Source organism: Lotus japonicus, chromosome 6, assembly GCF_012489685.1.
Source record: "Lotus japonicus ecotype B-129 chromosome 6, LjGifu_v1.2".
NCBI lineage: Eukaryota > Viridiplantae > Streptophyta > Magnoliopsida > Fabales > Fabaceae > Lotus > Lotus japonicus.
The window spans coordinates 19,486,078-19,501,184 of record NC_080046.1 but is presented as its reverse complement, the minus strand read 5'-3'; the positions used below and the strand labels follow the sequence as shown (position 1 = coordinate 19,501,184).

The following is a 15,107-nucleotide window of genomic DNA, read 5'->3' as shown; positions in this document are numbered from 1 at the left end:
AGAAAAAAAAATGTACGTCGGCATATTGTTTATTTTGTGGCTAGATCCAACTAATTAATTAGTTTAACTTTCTTTTTACCATGTTGTTAAGTCATATATGAGATAGTCATATAGGTATCGGTATAAATCAGTATTACTATTATCCAACTTGTTCCAAGAAATTGACGAAGTCATGCACGAATTCAAAATCAAACTTACGGCAGCATGTTTGGACTTTAATTGGACTAAAAAAATCTTACGAAGATACTTGATCACATATGTACTTGCACTCTATAATTTTCTCAATTAAGACATAAATTTTGTTGGTGAAGGAGACATGAAAATTCTCTTATGTTCTTTCATTTAGTAGTCATCATGTGGATACAAATTCTCCAATAGTAATCTCTGAGAGCTTTTTGTAGTGTATTAGGAACCTGTATTGAGGAACAAAATCTCTTCATTGAGTAATCACTTAATTAGGGAATCGTTACGTTGGTTTTCTACCCGACCTAAACTGTTACTTAGTCCCCAAAAATCTATATGTGAGCCAACAAATTGGCACGTCCAGTGGGACTTATCTCTCTATTGCTAAATTTCTATCACCTGCACACGACTAAAATTGGCGTATGCAGTTACGTCTGGACGCAAAATTGATCCTACAAGCACTCGCAGAACGAGCATTAGTCGTACCCCATCCTTGAGTACAACTTCAACCACTCCATCGCCGAGCTCACATTTCACAAATTACGGAATCCACTAGTTACGTTGTCTCCACGATAACCGTGATTATCGTTCCTTCGTATGTCAAAGTCATCGACATGGCCGATGACAGAAGAGACCCACAAATGTTTACTACTACTGACAACCTCCTTTATCCAGCAACAAATCAGCTTGGGCATTGAGGATATTATTGCCTAGGTTTCCAAAAAATTGGCAGCAATCATGAAGCCCATGGTGCATAACGAGATGCACTTTACCAGGGAGGAGTCACAACGGAGAAGGTTAATTGGAATCTCCACCTCAAGTTGTCCCAAACTTGGCCCTACTTAGGGTACAAGCCACTTAGGTTTATCCTCCCAAGGTTCCCCTTCAAAATGGAAAAGTTTATGTCATTAGACGAGGAAAGAGCCCTAGCTAGGATCGATAGTTTTCAACAGAACATGTCCCCACAACCCACGGCGTACAATTCACTACCCCCGAACTAGCCAATCGTAGTCGAAGCCACTTAGGCCAACACGACTCCATGCTCAGAAGGGATGGTTCCCAACAATGGATCCAAACCTATAGTATTGGGTGTGGAGGAGCACCAGAACCATAGTTCTTTTATCAACTAGCATTGTCGATCGCTTAGAACCATACACCACCTCAACCAATGTTGGCACCATGGTCATAGTGAACCAACCACCTAATGCTCAAGGTTTTGGACACCAAGAAAATCTCCTAAACGCTGGAGATCCTAGTGGGCGAGAAGACCTATACTTGTAATGCCCTAAGACCACCTAAAGGCGAAGACTTGGATAGCCGGGAGGAATATGGTTTTGACATATCTCTAGCTAACCAAATCTTTGATGCTCTTTTGAAGGATCAACAGGTGAAGTTGCCTAATGGACATAAGATCCCTTCCACCGATAAGTTAAAGGGGAAGAAGTAATATAAGTGGCATAATTCCTACAACCACTCAACCACGAACTGTGTGGTGTTCCGGAACATTATCTAGATGGCCATTACCGATGAACGACTAAAAACAGTCGAGAAACAACAAGCAAACCTAAAAATTAACACTAATCCTTTTCGAACTGCAACTTCCGATATGGAAGCTATCCAAGGAAAATATTCTACGAACAAGAAGTGGGTAAAGAAGGAGGAAGTTCAAACTTATTCTCCGGGAGAAGTCCTTGATACTTGAGTGATAGTGAAAACTTGGTGGATACCAAGGATTGGACGTAACCCTTTGACTTTGGGTGAATTAGGGTAAAAATTATGTGTACATTATTCATTGCCCTCAAAATATCTCTACTGTCTGGTGCTCCTATAAACGATGTACTTCTCTAAAGCAATCAGTAAAAATCATGAGTGATCGATTGAATTTCATAAACACAATTCAACCCCCAGCTATTGCGCTCATGTGGTTTTCCTCATATTTATCATAACAAACAACTTTTAAAATTTACTCTATTTCTCAAATCTTTTTCTCGGGAGTTGGATTTAGTAACTCAGGTACCAGATTTGGCACCCTAGGTTATCCTTCAGAATTTTAAGTTTCAAAGTACTAATATGATATTCTTGTACAAATTTAAAGTTGTAGTGACGTTGGGATATTATTTTGGCTTAAAAGCATTTTTGGTCCTCCACGAATGTGATATGTGCAAAACGAGTCCCTAAACTTCAAAAATAGCATTCTTGGTCCCCAACGTTACACTCCGTCAACATTTTTGGTCTTTTTTATTTTCCTTTTCCGTTAAAAAACTAACGTTTTCTGAAAAATCCAGAAAATATTCATCATCTTCAAACATTCATCTATCAACTTCATGATGTTATTCAGAATACCCCGAAAAAATAAGTTGTTCCTATTCTTTTTTTCCCTCTCGTGTGGGAGATAAACACACTATTCTTATTCTTGAAAAAATTGTTGTTCAAGGAGCTAAAGACACAAATAATCAATCAGCTCATAATACAATTCAATAATTAAAAAACAATTAGATGAAATTCAAAGAGTGTTTTGAAGCATATGACAATGACATAACTTTAACCAAACCCATATCATCATCATCCTCACCAACATTATCCACAACCCAAACTCCTCTATCTTCATCAAATCATTCACCAACACCTAAAACACATAACAAGCTGCAATTGCACAAACAACAACACCTACACATCCAGTGTGACAACTTTACAAACACCAAGCAATCAATCAATCAATTAGATGAATATTTGAGACACCGAAGCAAGCCATTCTCATTACACTCCAAACACCTCTTCAACAACCCTTCATCCTCATCAAACACCTTCCTGCTCCCATTGCAACTCCCATACGACACCAACCTCATATCCCCACAGCTCTCACACACGAACCCGGGCTTCGTCCTCGACAACCACAAAACCAAGCTAGCAACGCCACCACCACCACCGGCCTCGCACCCACCAACTCCCACCCCTCCACCACCTACAACCGCACCCACCGCGAAAACGACCCCGCCCTCAACGTCCTCCCTTCCTCATCTCATTCAAAATCCCTTCTCGCCGTCTACCGCTTATTCTCATTCCTCTTCCAGATCTGAATTGCGAAGGCACTGTCTTTCTAGATCTGGCTGTGATTCGCTTCTGTTACGGTGGTGGTGGCTGAAGACGCGGCGATGATGCGTTACAGTGACTCTTATCTGGCTGAGGAGGTAGCTTAGGAATGTTGGTGATAGGGGTGTTGGATTTGGTCATCATGAAGACGAAGAAGATGAAGCTCAAGAACAATTTTGGGTTGTTGATTTTTATTTTATTTTATAATTAACTTTTTTTTTGTCTAATTACATTTTTATCCTCAAAATCGTTAGTTTTTTAACGGAAAAACGACGAGGGACCGAAACTGTTGACGAAGTGTAACGCTGGGGGACCAAAAATGCTATTTTTGAAGTTTAGGGACTCGTTTTGCACATATCACATTCGTGGGGGACCAAAAATGCTTTTAAGTCTATTATTTTTGTTGGTTCTTTTCCTGCAAATGATTATTGCACTTTTTGCAAATGATTATTGCACTTTGTACAATTTTATTTGTTAGTGTTGCTTGCAATGAATCAAATCAAATCATAGAGTCAAGCAATAATGGAGAGGGTTACAAAATAACATCCAAGTCAAGCTATAACTACCCTTTGAGACTTTAAGTTCCAAAGTGCTAAAAAATATGGAGTGTTAATTCTAGTTACAATGGCTTCAGAACTTTAAGTTCGAAAGTACTTCGTACCTTTAACTTCCAAAGTACTTAAGAAGATGACATTTCCATATTTCCCCACTTTAAAGTGGGGTAACAAATCTAGTATGTGGGGTGGCAAATCCAACCCCCTTTTTTTTCTCAGTATATCTTTTCTTTTATCTCTTTCTCTCCTCAACCAATGAAAACCATTAACGTTATAGTATTACCTTTTCGGCCCACTATTTGAATTTTAAAAGCTGGACACTGAGCACAGCCACACACCCTTTGGAGTTGTCGAGCAAGCAAACAAGGCATTCCACCATATCAATACCTTTTATCCACATCACCAAACAAACAAAACATTGAGAATATATAGTATTTAAATAAAGATATGGTATCTAAATTAATAATTTCAAAATTTAAATAGAGATATGGTATCTAAATTCTCCTATAAATAAGTAAAATAAAGAAAAATATAAAACGTGATAAGAACTCATAGCATAAGAATTAGATTGTTGTAGAGTGAGAGAAAGTACAGTGACTGAGAAACTGAGAACTGAGAAGACCAACAGAGACTGAAGAAGAAGAAAAAACACACACAAAACCCAAAATCACACACACACTTCACCAATTAGGGTTTCGCCATGAGGAAATCCCCTCACCCCAGCGCCGCCCGGCGCTCCTCCGATTTCAACCGTCAACCACCGCACGTCAGGTGGTCTCCCCGCCCTGTCGTCCACCAGTCGAACCACCACCGGAAACCGGAATTCCAGTCCAACTCCCACCACCGACTTGACCGTCCTCCGGAGCGTAATCCCCCTCTCCGCGCGCCCAATTTCGTCATCAATCTCTGCTTCCTACGCCTCCGCCACGGCTTCGACTCCCTCCGCCGTGACGATGTGGAGTCTCTCATCAGCCGCTGCATCCCCCGGCCGGAGAATTTCACCTTCTACCCCTGCGATCGTGTTGCCGCCTCCCTCAATTTCCAGCAGTGGACGGACGCGCGCGACGCCTTCGTGTGTCTCTGGGAATCGCGCCTATCTGGCAACCATGATTTCACGCCGGAGCTCTCCTCGAAGGTGCTCTTACCCTCCGACAGGGTCGAGCTGGATGGTCGCCTCCGATCCCTCTTCGCGAGCCACGTGAAGGGGTTGATGGAGGGCAAGGAGGTGAAGCGATGGGTGGAGGAGCGAGAGAAGCTGTCCAAAGAGATTGCCCATGTTTCCAAATCGCTGCGGAACCCGTTGCCGATTGGCGTATTCCCACAGCAGCTAGAGAAGAAGAAAGGGCTCGAGGTTGAGAAGGATTTGGTTGAAAGAAGAATTAAGGAGTTCGAGTCCGCAATGCGGTGCATATTGCAGTATCTGGAGAACAATGACATGGAGGAAGGTGAAGGTTTTGTCCCTATATTCAGGTTTGATGGAAGTTTGGACTGGAAGCACATTCAGAGCCTCATCATCAGGGAACGCCGCAGGCTCGAAGAAGGGTTGCCCATTTATGCATACCGGAGGGATATTCTTCGTCAAATACATTATCAACAGGTGATTTTCCCATACTACAATTTTGGACACAAATTTCAATTTTTTTGGGCTGTTGTTCTGACTAGTTGCATTTACAGATAATGGTATTGATTGGAGAGACCGGTTCGGGCAAGAGTACACAGTTGGTGCAGTTTCTTGCTGATTCAGGCATTGTTGGTGCTGAGTGCATTGTGTGCACCCAGCCTCGAAAGATTGCTGCCAAATCATTGACCCAAAGGGTCCAGGAAGAAAGCAGCGGGTGTTATGGTGACAACGCAATCAAGTGTTATTCCATGTTTTCATCCTCGCACAAGTTTGATTCCAGGATAACATTCATGACAGATCACTGTTTATTGCAGCACTGCATGAGTGATAAGAATTTGTTTGGGGTCTCGTGTATCGTAATTGATGAGGCTCATGAAAGGAGCTTAAATACTGATCTACTGTTGGCGCTGATAAAGGATTTACTTGGTAGGAGGGTTAAATTGCGGGTTATCATTATGTCTGCTACAGCTGATGCGAAGCAGCTATCTGATTACTTTTATTGTTGTGGAATTTTTGGTGTGCGTGGGAGAAAATTTCCTGTGGAGGTGAGATATGCTCCTTCTGACACAGGGTATTCTTCTTCTGCTGTTGTCGCCTCATATGTTTACGATGTCGTCAGAATGGCAACTGAGATTCACAAAAGAGAGAAAGAGGGAACTATTCTTGCCTTTTTGACCTCACAGGCAGAAGTGGAATGGGCCTGTGAAAACTTTGCAGCTCTCGCTGCTGTTGCTTTGCCCTTACATGGGAAACTTTCATCTGAGGAGCAATTTCATGTTTTCCAGAGCTTCCCTGGGAAAAGAAAAGTGATATTTTCAACAAATCTTGCAGAGACGTCCCTTACAATTCCTGGTGTTAAGTATGTGATAGATTCTGGGTTGGTAAAAGACAGTCGATTCGATCCTAGCAGTGGCATGAATGTACTTAAGGTTAGCTGGATCAGTAAGAGCTCTGCTGATCAGCGGGCTGGTCGGGCTGGGAGGACTGAGCCTGGTAAGTGTTATAGGCTGTATTCAGAAGCTGACTATCAGTCTATGGAACTAAATCAAGAACCGGAGATTCGAAGAGTTCATCTCGGTGTAGCAGTTTTGAGAATCCTTGCTTTAGGAGTTAAAAATGTGCAGGATTTTGATTTTGTGGATGCTCCAAGTCCTAGCTCTATTGAGATGGCAATCAGGAATCTAATTCAATTAGATGTGATTAAACTGAACAATAATGTTCATGAATTAACTCGTGAAGGTAGAGACTTGGTAAAATTGGGGATCGAACCAAGACTTGGTAAACTTATTCTTGGCTGTCGGAAACATAATTTGTTTAGAGAAGGCATTGCCCTTGCTTCTTTGATGACCAATGCCAGTAGCATATTTTGCAGAGTTGGTAATGAAGGTGATAAACAGAGATCTGATTGCCACAAAGTGCAATTTTGCCATCGTGATGGTGACCTCTTTACTCTTCTGTCTGTGTACATGGAATGGGAAGCTTTGCCTACAGAGAGGAAGAATAAATGGTGTTGGGAAAACAGCATCAATGCCAAATCTATGAGGAGATGCCATGACACATATTTGGAGTTAGAATCTTGTCTTGAGCGTGAACTTAGGTTTTTGACTCCATCTAACTGGCGATGGGACCCTTATAAACCCTCCTTTCATGATACGAATATGAAAAAGGTTATACTGTCCTCACTTGCTGAGAATGTGGCCACGTACTCTGGTTGCAATCAACTTGGTTATGAAGTAGCACAAACTGGGAGATGTGTTCAACTACATCCGTCTTGTTCCTTGCTTGTATTTGCTGAGAGACCTGGTTGGGTGGTTTTTGGTGAGCTTCTTTCAGTTTCTAATGAATATTTGGTCTGTGTAAGTGCTTTTGACTTTCAATCGTTGCATGGCCTTCACCCTCCTCCCTTGTTTGATGTATCCAAGATGGAAGAACGGAAGTTGCAAATGAAGACATTGACTGGTTTTGGCACTATTCTTCTCAGGAGATTTTGTGGGAAAGCCAACAGTAATTTGCTTGGTCTTGTTTCACGGATTAGGAAAGCTTGTATGGATGAACGTATCTTCATTCAAGTGAATGTTGACCAGCATGATGTTCAGTTATATGCCACTTCACATAATATGAATACAGCCCTTAGGTGGGTTGATGATGTTTTAGAATGCGAGAAAAAATGGCTACGTGCTGAATGTATGGAAAAATGTTTGTATCATGGGTCTGGTTTCTCACCACCTGTAGCTTTATTCGGGTCTGGTGCTGAGATAAAGCATTTGGAACTTGAGAAACGTTCCTTGAGTGTTGACGTGTATCACCCAAACATAAGTGCAATTGACGACAAAGAGCTCTTGATGTTTTTTGAGAAGAATACTTCATGTTGTATCTGTTCTGTGCACAAGTTCACAGGCATGGCAAAGGATGTTGGGGATGGAGAAAAGTGGGGCAGGATAACATTTCTTTCCCCTGATGCTGCCAAAAGAGCTGCTGAGTTGGATGGAGAGGAGTTCTCTGGCTCGTCCTTGAAAATTGTTCCTTCACAATCTGCTACGGGAGGGAGTAAACCATTTTCATTTCCTGCTGTAAAAGCAAAAATTTACTGGCCTCGTAGGCTTAGCAAAGGAGTTGCCATAGTTAAATGTGATATACAGGATGTCAGATTCATCCTTTCTGAGTTTTATAACCTTGCTATTGGAGGAAGGTATGTTCGATGTCAAATCAGCAACAAGTGTGCGGACAGTGTTGTGATAAGTGGGTTTGCCAAAGAGCTTTCGGAAGGTGAAGTTTTTGATGTAATAAGAACTGCTACAAGTAGAAGGATTTTGGATTTTTTCTTGGTGAGAGGAGAGGCAGTTGGAAATCCACCATGCAGTGCTTGTGAAGAGGCACTTCTTAAAGAAATTTCCCCCTTAATGCCCAAAAGGAACCCCCACATTGGCTCTTGTCGAGTTCAGGTGTTTCCACCTGAGCAAAAGGATGCTTTCATGAGAGCTTTAATCACTTTCGATGGAAGATTACATTTAGAGGCAGCAAAAGCTTTGGAGACAATTGAAGGAAAGATGTTGCCCGGATTTCTTTCATGGCAGAAGATAAATTGCCAGCAGTTGTTCAATAGCTCCTTGACATTTCCTCATCCAGTGTATCGTGTGATTAAGGAACAACTGGAAAAAGTACTTGCAAGCTTCAACAATTTAAAGGGTACTTTATTGTTTTGCTCCTTTTCCTTTGCAGATGGTTGTAATTCATTTTTTGATGCTTTTTTTAAAAGGTTAAGCTGCATTTACTTACATTATACATGGCTGAAACCTAATGTTGTAAAAAAATTGTTGATTTTTCCGTACACTGTTTTTTAATTCATGACACTATGTAGATGAGTTTCATAAAATTTCGAATTGATCGATTTTTGTAAGTGGCTATCCATGGTTATTAATTTTTGTAAGTGGCTATCCATGGTTATTAATCGGAAGCTTTCTCAAACTATGAGATACCTTAATTTTCTTAGAAGGTTTTGTTTACAATTTGATTACTGACAATCATTCATCTTCTTAAGGTCTTGAGTGGAACCTAGACAAGATTGCTAATGGTTCCCACCGAGTGAGGATAACAGCTAATGCCACAAAGACAGTGGCAGAAGTTAGGAGACCTCTGGAAGAACTTTCCAGAGGGAAAACAATAGAGCACAACAGCCTCACCCCTGCAGTTCTAGAGCTCATGTGTTCCAGAGACGGCTGTAGTATTAGAAGCTCAATACAGCAAGAGACAGGAACTTACATTCTTTTTGACAGGCACAACCAGAATTTACGGATTTTTGGTTCTCCGGACAAGATTGATCTGGCTCAGCAGAAGCTGATTCAATCCCTACTCTCTCTCCACGAAGGAAGGCAGTTGGTAATCCATCTGAGAGGGAAGGATCTACCTCCGGACTTAATGAAGCAAGTGGTTAAGAATTTTGGGCCAGATCTCCATGGACTAAAGCAGAAGGTACCTGGGGTAGATCTTAACCTCAACACTCGCAGCCAACAAATATTTCTTCATGGTAACAAGGAGTTGAAACCAAGAGTAGAGGAAACAATTCTTGAGATTGCACGTTCAAGTAATGATTTGGTCAAGAGACATGACACCGGACCTAGCTGCCCAATTTGCTTATGTGAAGTTGAGGATGGATACCAACTTGAAGGCTGTGGTCATTTGTTCTGCCGTTTGTGTCTCGTGGAGCAATGTGAATCAGCTATAAAAAACCAAGGAATTTTCCCAATATGCTGTTCTCAGGAGGGCTGTGGAGATCCTATTCTGCTTACAGATTTGAGATCTTTCTTATTAAATGATAAACTGGAGGAACTTTTCAGGGCTTCTTTGGGTGCTTTTGTGGTTGCGAGTGGGGGAACTTACCGGTTCTGCCCCTCTCCTGACTGCCCCTCAATTTATCGAGTTGCGGATCCGGACACCGGTGGTGAGCCCTTTGTTTGTGGGGCGTGTTATTCAGAGACTTGTACCAGGTGCCACTTAGAGTATCATCCATACCTTTCATGCGAGAGATACAAAGAATTCAAGCAAGATCCAGACTTATCTCTGAAGGAGTGGTGCAAAGGGAAAGAACAAGTTAAGAGCTGTTCGGCCTGCGGGTATGTAATTGAGAAGGTAGATGGGTGCAATCACGTCGAGTGCAAGTGTGGAAAGCATGTCTGCTGGGTTTGCTTGGAGATCTTCATGAGCAGTGATGAATGTTATAACCATTTAAGAACTATACACTTGGCCATCATCTAGATTGCCATTTGTGTACTAATTTACTTAGAAATTTTAAGTATAGTATAGTGTGCATATTATGTACATAGGCCTCAGAAGATGTGCAGTTTATTAATAATTTATTGTACATATAGTAGCTCTCGTGCATTATCCTGTTGTGTACGAGGTTAATCCTATATAAGTCGTTCATATTTGGTTGTCTTTTCTGGGCAATCTTAATATATCTGTAAATTGTGTTGTTCATACTCGGTTGTCTTTTCTGGGCAATCATATTATGTCAATGACGAATACTCGTTTGGCACAAAGTAATATATATAGTTGGTTACAAATTACATTGGCGTATAAATACAAAGCAAAAAATTGTATATGCATATTTTGTTTCATGTATCCACTGAACCCAAATTGTTCAAAACTTGTATCTGCAAGCAAGGGCAGTGGTGACTCCAATTCCCAGTGAAAGAATCAAAGCTAGAATCCGTGCGACACTAGTCTCTTCATCGTCGCCATCTTCATTGGATTGCAAGTTGAGAACTTGAACCTCAAGCAATCTCACCTGTTGACGACAAGCAAACAACTGCATGGCCTCTTCCAGCAACGCGATTGAAAGACCGTCCCTTTCTTTCCTCAGAACTGTAGCCTTCTTTTCTGCCTCTCTTGCCCTCGTTTGTGATGCTTGCAGTGCCTTTAGAAGCTCCATTTTATCCCTGTCTTCATCACCACTGTTTTTAATCGCATAACCGTGGAAGTACTTGCTATCTTGATCTTGTTCTTCACCTGCAATGTTGCAGACCTTGTTCATGGACAATATGACAGTCTTGTCTGGACCCATAAAAAACTTGGAAGGTGGAGGAAGATCACAGTTCTGCATGAGGTCAAGCCCTGCAGGCTTGTGAGAAACAGTGAAACCCATAATCTCATTCCTTACTTTTTGACCAATCTTCTTTTGCTGGCCACCCATTTAAAACCAATCTGTTGTGATGATGATGAGGATGATGATAAGGTTGGTGCAGGTGGTTTTATGGGTTAATTTCTTAATGAACTCATCCTGTGAATTTCTAAGGAAAATATGCAGTTTGAGACGTGGAAGGGATCATTAAAATTGAAGGGAAAGCGTGATGAAGAGGCAGAAAATTTCGTGATTAGGAATTGATTTGCTGTGTAAGTTTGTTTGCCTCTGCTATGACGGTTCAGGAAATTCGATCCTTGCGTGTGTGATTCAATTAGATTAAATTACTACTTGTCACACCAGAGAGGAAGATTCCCTTCTCATTAAACAAACGCCACTAGTAAGCGTGTCTTTACTTTCTTCAATTCCTCTTCTCTTTCTTTTAATACATGTTAATAATGATGAAATATTTTGTCCAAATACGCTGCTAACTTTGGACCTTCTAAAATGGAAAGTGGAAGTTAAACACCCCACTCGGTGAAGACTGAAGACTCCAACAATAAGAAAAGTGAGAAAGAAATATGAGACACTAGTGATAAATAAAATATGATGTGATATATATGATTGAAAAAGAGATAAAAATTGGGTGTACTTTGGCCTAAATGGAGGACACAATATCTTTTATCTTTTAGTCTATTTTCTAAAATATAAGAACTAGATTGAAAAGTATATTTTCCTCCTGTAAACCAAAACTAAAAAATATTGAAAAGTATAAATGTTTATCATAACAATAACATAACACATGAAAAAAAAATGTACAGCACAGCCTCATTTTCAATAAGTACTGCCAAGGCATGTCCCTCCAAGATAAAGATACGAATAAAAGGGAGAAAGAAAAATATGAAGTGAAAATTGATGATTATTAAAAGAAAGAGAAAAAAACAGATGTACATGAATTAAAATTGTATGAAAATAGATGGACTTTGTCATGAGCCCTTAAAGGCGCATAATTTTAAGTAGTGATATTGATACCAAATTTTATGATGGTTTGTAACCGCCACAACAGGTGAAAAGTCAAAAAGAACAAAATAAATAGTCGAAATTGTCTTAAAAGCATGTGTCAATTTGGGGTCACCACTATTTGTTATTTAACAAATTTTTCTATAAATTTTTTTCTTTATCTGTACTAGTGTATAATTTTGCTGATGTAAGGTTGGGGAAATAATAAACTGAAATGAAGAACAGGACAAGGAGCATATGCTTTGCTTAAAAGTAAGACTACAAAATCATAAGTCTGCCCCAAAAGCCAAGAAAATTTCCGCTTTTCTTTTCCTTATCGAATACATAATAAAGTATTTAAAATATCAAAGTATATATTCAATTTTTTAAAGAAGGGTCTAGCATTTGAGTTATTTGAAAAAAATAATTGCATCAAAATTTGTAATTATTGTATTGATCTTCCCTCTTGTTTGCAAAACGTACGGACCTTCCTCTAATATCATTTGGAACACATAAGGGCGTTGAGTGTTATAATGACAAATTTTAGGGGAGGTTAAAGCAATAATAATTAATCTCAGGGGAAGTTAGTGTAATGTTCTCAATAAAGTAAGAGTGGTTAGTACTTTATTAAATAATAGAGAAGTCAATGCAACAATGATAAGCCTTAGGGAAGGTCGGTGTGCAATTTCCCCTTGAAAGAATTACAAGGAGTCTCGTGGAAAAATAAAGCAAAAAGGGAGAAAAAAGAAAAAACTCATCTCAAACTTTTAAGGTTTTTTTCTCTGTTTAAAATTTTTAGGCTTAATTCCACTTTGGACCCCTGATCTTTCACAAATGAGCGATCGGGCCCCTCGTGTTTAAACGTAGTGGTCAGGCACCCAAACATTTCAAAAAAGTGCGATCGGGGCCCTTCTGTTATGTTCCGTTAGTTTGACCAAACGGAGCAGTGATGTGGATTTTCTTTTTCATTTTAAGATTAAATTTTTCACCCAAAAATTCCCCCTAATTCACAAACACGCTTCTCCCCAATTTTTTACCCTAATTTCACCCTAATTTAGCAAGAGAAAGAGAAGAGGAGAAGAGGGTGATTCGCCGGAAATCGCCTCCGGCGGCGGCGCACGGCGGTTCACGGCGGAGGTCGTCGGAATCAGAAATTTCTTTGTGGGTTTTGTTGCGGATGAGGAGAGGAGCACAGCGGTGGTGTTGGTTTGTCGAGATCGTGAGCGGTTCGCCGTAGATCGGACTTTGAAGGCGGCGGTCCTAGGTTTTCATGGTGGTGATGGCTTCCACGTGGTGGCCATGGTGGCTGCCCTTTAGGTTCGCGCGAGGATGATGAGGAGGTGATGGTGTGACCGGCGGTGGCTCTCATGGAAGAAGAAGAAGAAGGAGGCGCAGTGATGGTGGTGTGGCCAGCGGCGGTGGCTCTCATGGAAGAAGAAGAAGAAGGAGGAGAAGAAGAAGAAGGAGGCCCAGTGATGGTGGTGTGGCCAGCGGCGAGCTCGCGGTGGTGGTGGCTTGGCCGAAGAGCAGTGGCGGCGACCATGAAGAAGAAGATGAAGTGAGAAAAATGGAGAAGAATGGAGAAGAAAGTGAGAAAGGGAGAGATGTCGAGATTGAGAGAGAATTTGGGGGGGGGGGGGGAATTTTTGGGTAAAAAAATAATATTAAAATGAAAAAGAAAATCCACGTCACTAGTTCCGTTAGTCAAACTAACGACACTTAACAGAAGGGCTTGAAACGCACGTTTTTGAAACATTGGGGTGCCTGACCGCTACGTTTAAACACGGGGGGCCCCGATCGCTCATTTGTGAAAGATCAGGGGCCCAAAGTAGAATTAAGCCAAATTTTTATTAACTAAATCGTATAAGGAAGGCTCTGTTTACATCAGTGTAAGTCTAAGATTCTTACATGTATTATTGTCCATTGATCCAATTTCTTACTAAAGGTCCCAAATAATTGAAGTTAGTATAGGTCACATGATTTTCTACTTCTCTTTTCAATTGCTTGTTATCTCTGTCCTCCCGGTGAATTTTACCTAGCTGCAATTTGCCAACCTTCACCGTTGTCTCTCTCGTCTTTATGTGTTTTGTTCTCGTCCCTTCTAGGTTCACATTTCATATCACCTTCTCTTGAATTTATAATTTCTTATTGTTTTCTAACATCCTATATGCACAAGCACTACCCACAAGTGTAATCCATGAGCATTCACAGAAGATCTTAGAGTTTCCTGGCTGGATTATTACTCTGATTCATCGTCGCAGCACAAGAATAGCAATTGCTCAGAGCAAGCGAGATCGGAATCAGTGCCTGAATTGTCTGATTCATGTTTCATAATCGATTGCATGTGGCGAGGGTGAGTGAAATCAAAGATTCAAAATCTAAGAAAAAGAAAAACCCTAGAGATAGAGAGATGAGTAAGAAAGAGAACCAGAACCAGAACCAGGGTTAGGCGACGGTAAGACACAATGTCACGATAGCTCAAACGCGGTGGCCACCGATGCATGACGGTGATGCGCGATGGTGAGTCGCTCGAATCGTGATTTGGCCAGATGCAGTCGAAAGCTCTGAGACGCGAGTCGCTCGAGGAAGGGGTGAGATCTTGAACGGTGAACTTAACCCAAGTTCCTTTTGTTTTTATCTTGAATGGTAAATTAAGTTTCTATTGAAAAAAGTCTTTAAATGACGGTTCTACGCTCGTCTCCTGAATTAAACGTGAAAAAACCGTTTTCCTTGAATTTTCCATCCCCAGAAACTTGAGACAAGAAGTTTCCTAAAAGTGTCTAAGGCAACGGTTTATACGGCGTAGAAAATCATGGCGTTGTCGTAGGCCCAAAATGTTGTAGTGGTAGCAGGGACGGAACCAGGTAAATAAGGTCCGGGGGCGAAAAAAATTTAAAACAGACTAAATAATGTTTTTCAATTAAGCTATTAGAAATTATATAATATTTAGTTCATATAAAATATAACAAGTTCGATAAAACTAAACATGATAACTAATAGGTAAACAACGCCTACAAAAAATATGCAATTCATTTCAATAATC

At 40.7% G+C, this 15,107-nt stretch overlaps 2 protein-coding genes across 2 annotated transcripts; one reads left to right on the top strand and one right to left on the bottom strand.

Moving 5' to 3' along the window:
• The first annotated feature begins 4,385 nt into the window (after positions 1-4,385).
• LOC130724137 (ATP-dependent RNA helicase DEAH12, chloroplastic-like) lies at positions 4,386-10,422 on the top strand. Its single transcript, XM_057575310.1, has 3 exons — positions 4,386-5,424; positions 5,502-8,634; positions 8,987-10,422. Exons 1-3 carry the CDS (start codon positions 4,528-4,530, stop codon positions 10,198-10,200), a joined length of 5,244 nt encoding a protein of 1,747 aa, XP_057431293.1. The 5' UTR covers positions 4,386-4,527; the 3' UTR covers positions 10,201-10,422.
• A 51-nt stretch (positions 10,423-10,473) lies between these two features.
• LOC130724138 (uncharacterized) lies at positions 10,474-11,383 on the bottom strand. Its single transcript, XM_057575311.1, has one exon. It carries the CDS (start codon positions 11,135-11,137, stop codon positions 10,586-10,588), a length of 552 nt encoding a protein of 183 aa, XP_057431294.1. The 5' UTR covers positions 11,138-11,383; the 3' UTR covers positions 10,474-10,585.
• Positions 11,384-15,107: the final 3,724 nt, after the last annotated feature.

Bases quoted from the DNA above. Each gene is read 5' to 3' on its own strand.
- LOC130724137 (XM_057575310.1), top strand. From the start codon at position 4,528: ATGAGGAAATCCCCTCACCCCAGCGCCGCCCGGCGCTCCTCCGATTTC. The intron at 5,425-5,501 runs GTGATTTTCCCA...TTGCATTTACAG, and splicing joins GTCAAATACATTATCAACAG to ATAATGGTATTGATTGGAGA. The intron at 8,635-8,986 runs GTACTTTATTGT...CATCTTCTTAAG, and splicing joins AAGCTTCAACAATTTAAAGG to GTCTTGAGTGGAACCTAGAC.
- LOC130724138 (XM_057575311.1), bottom strand. From the start codon at position 11,137: ATGGGTGGCCAGCAAAAGAAGATTGGTCAAAAAGTAAGGAATGAGATT.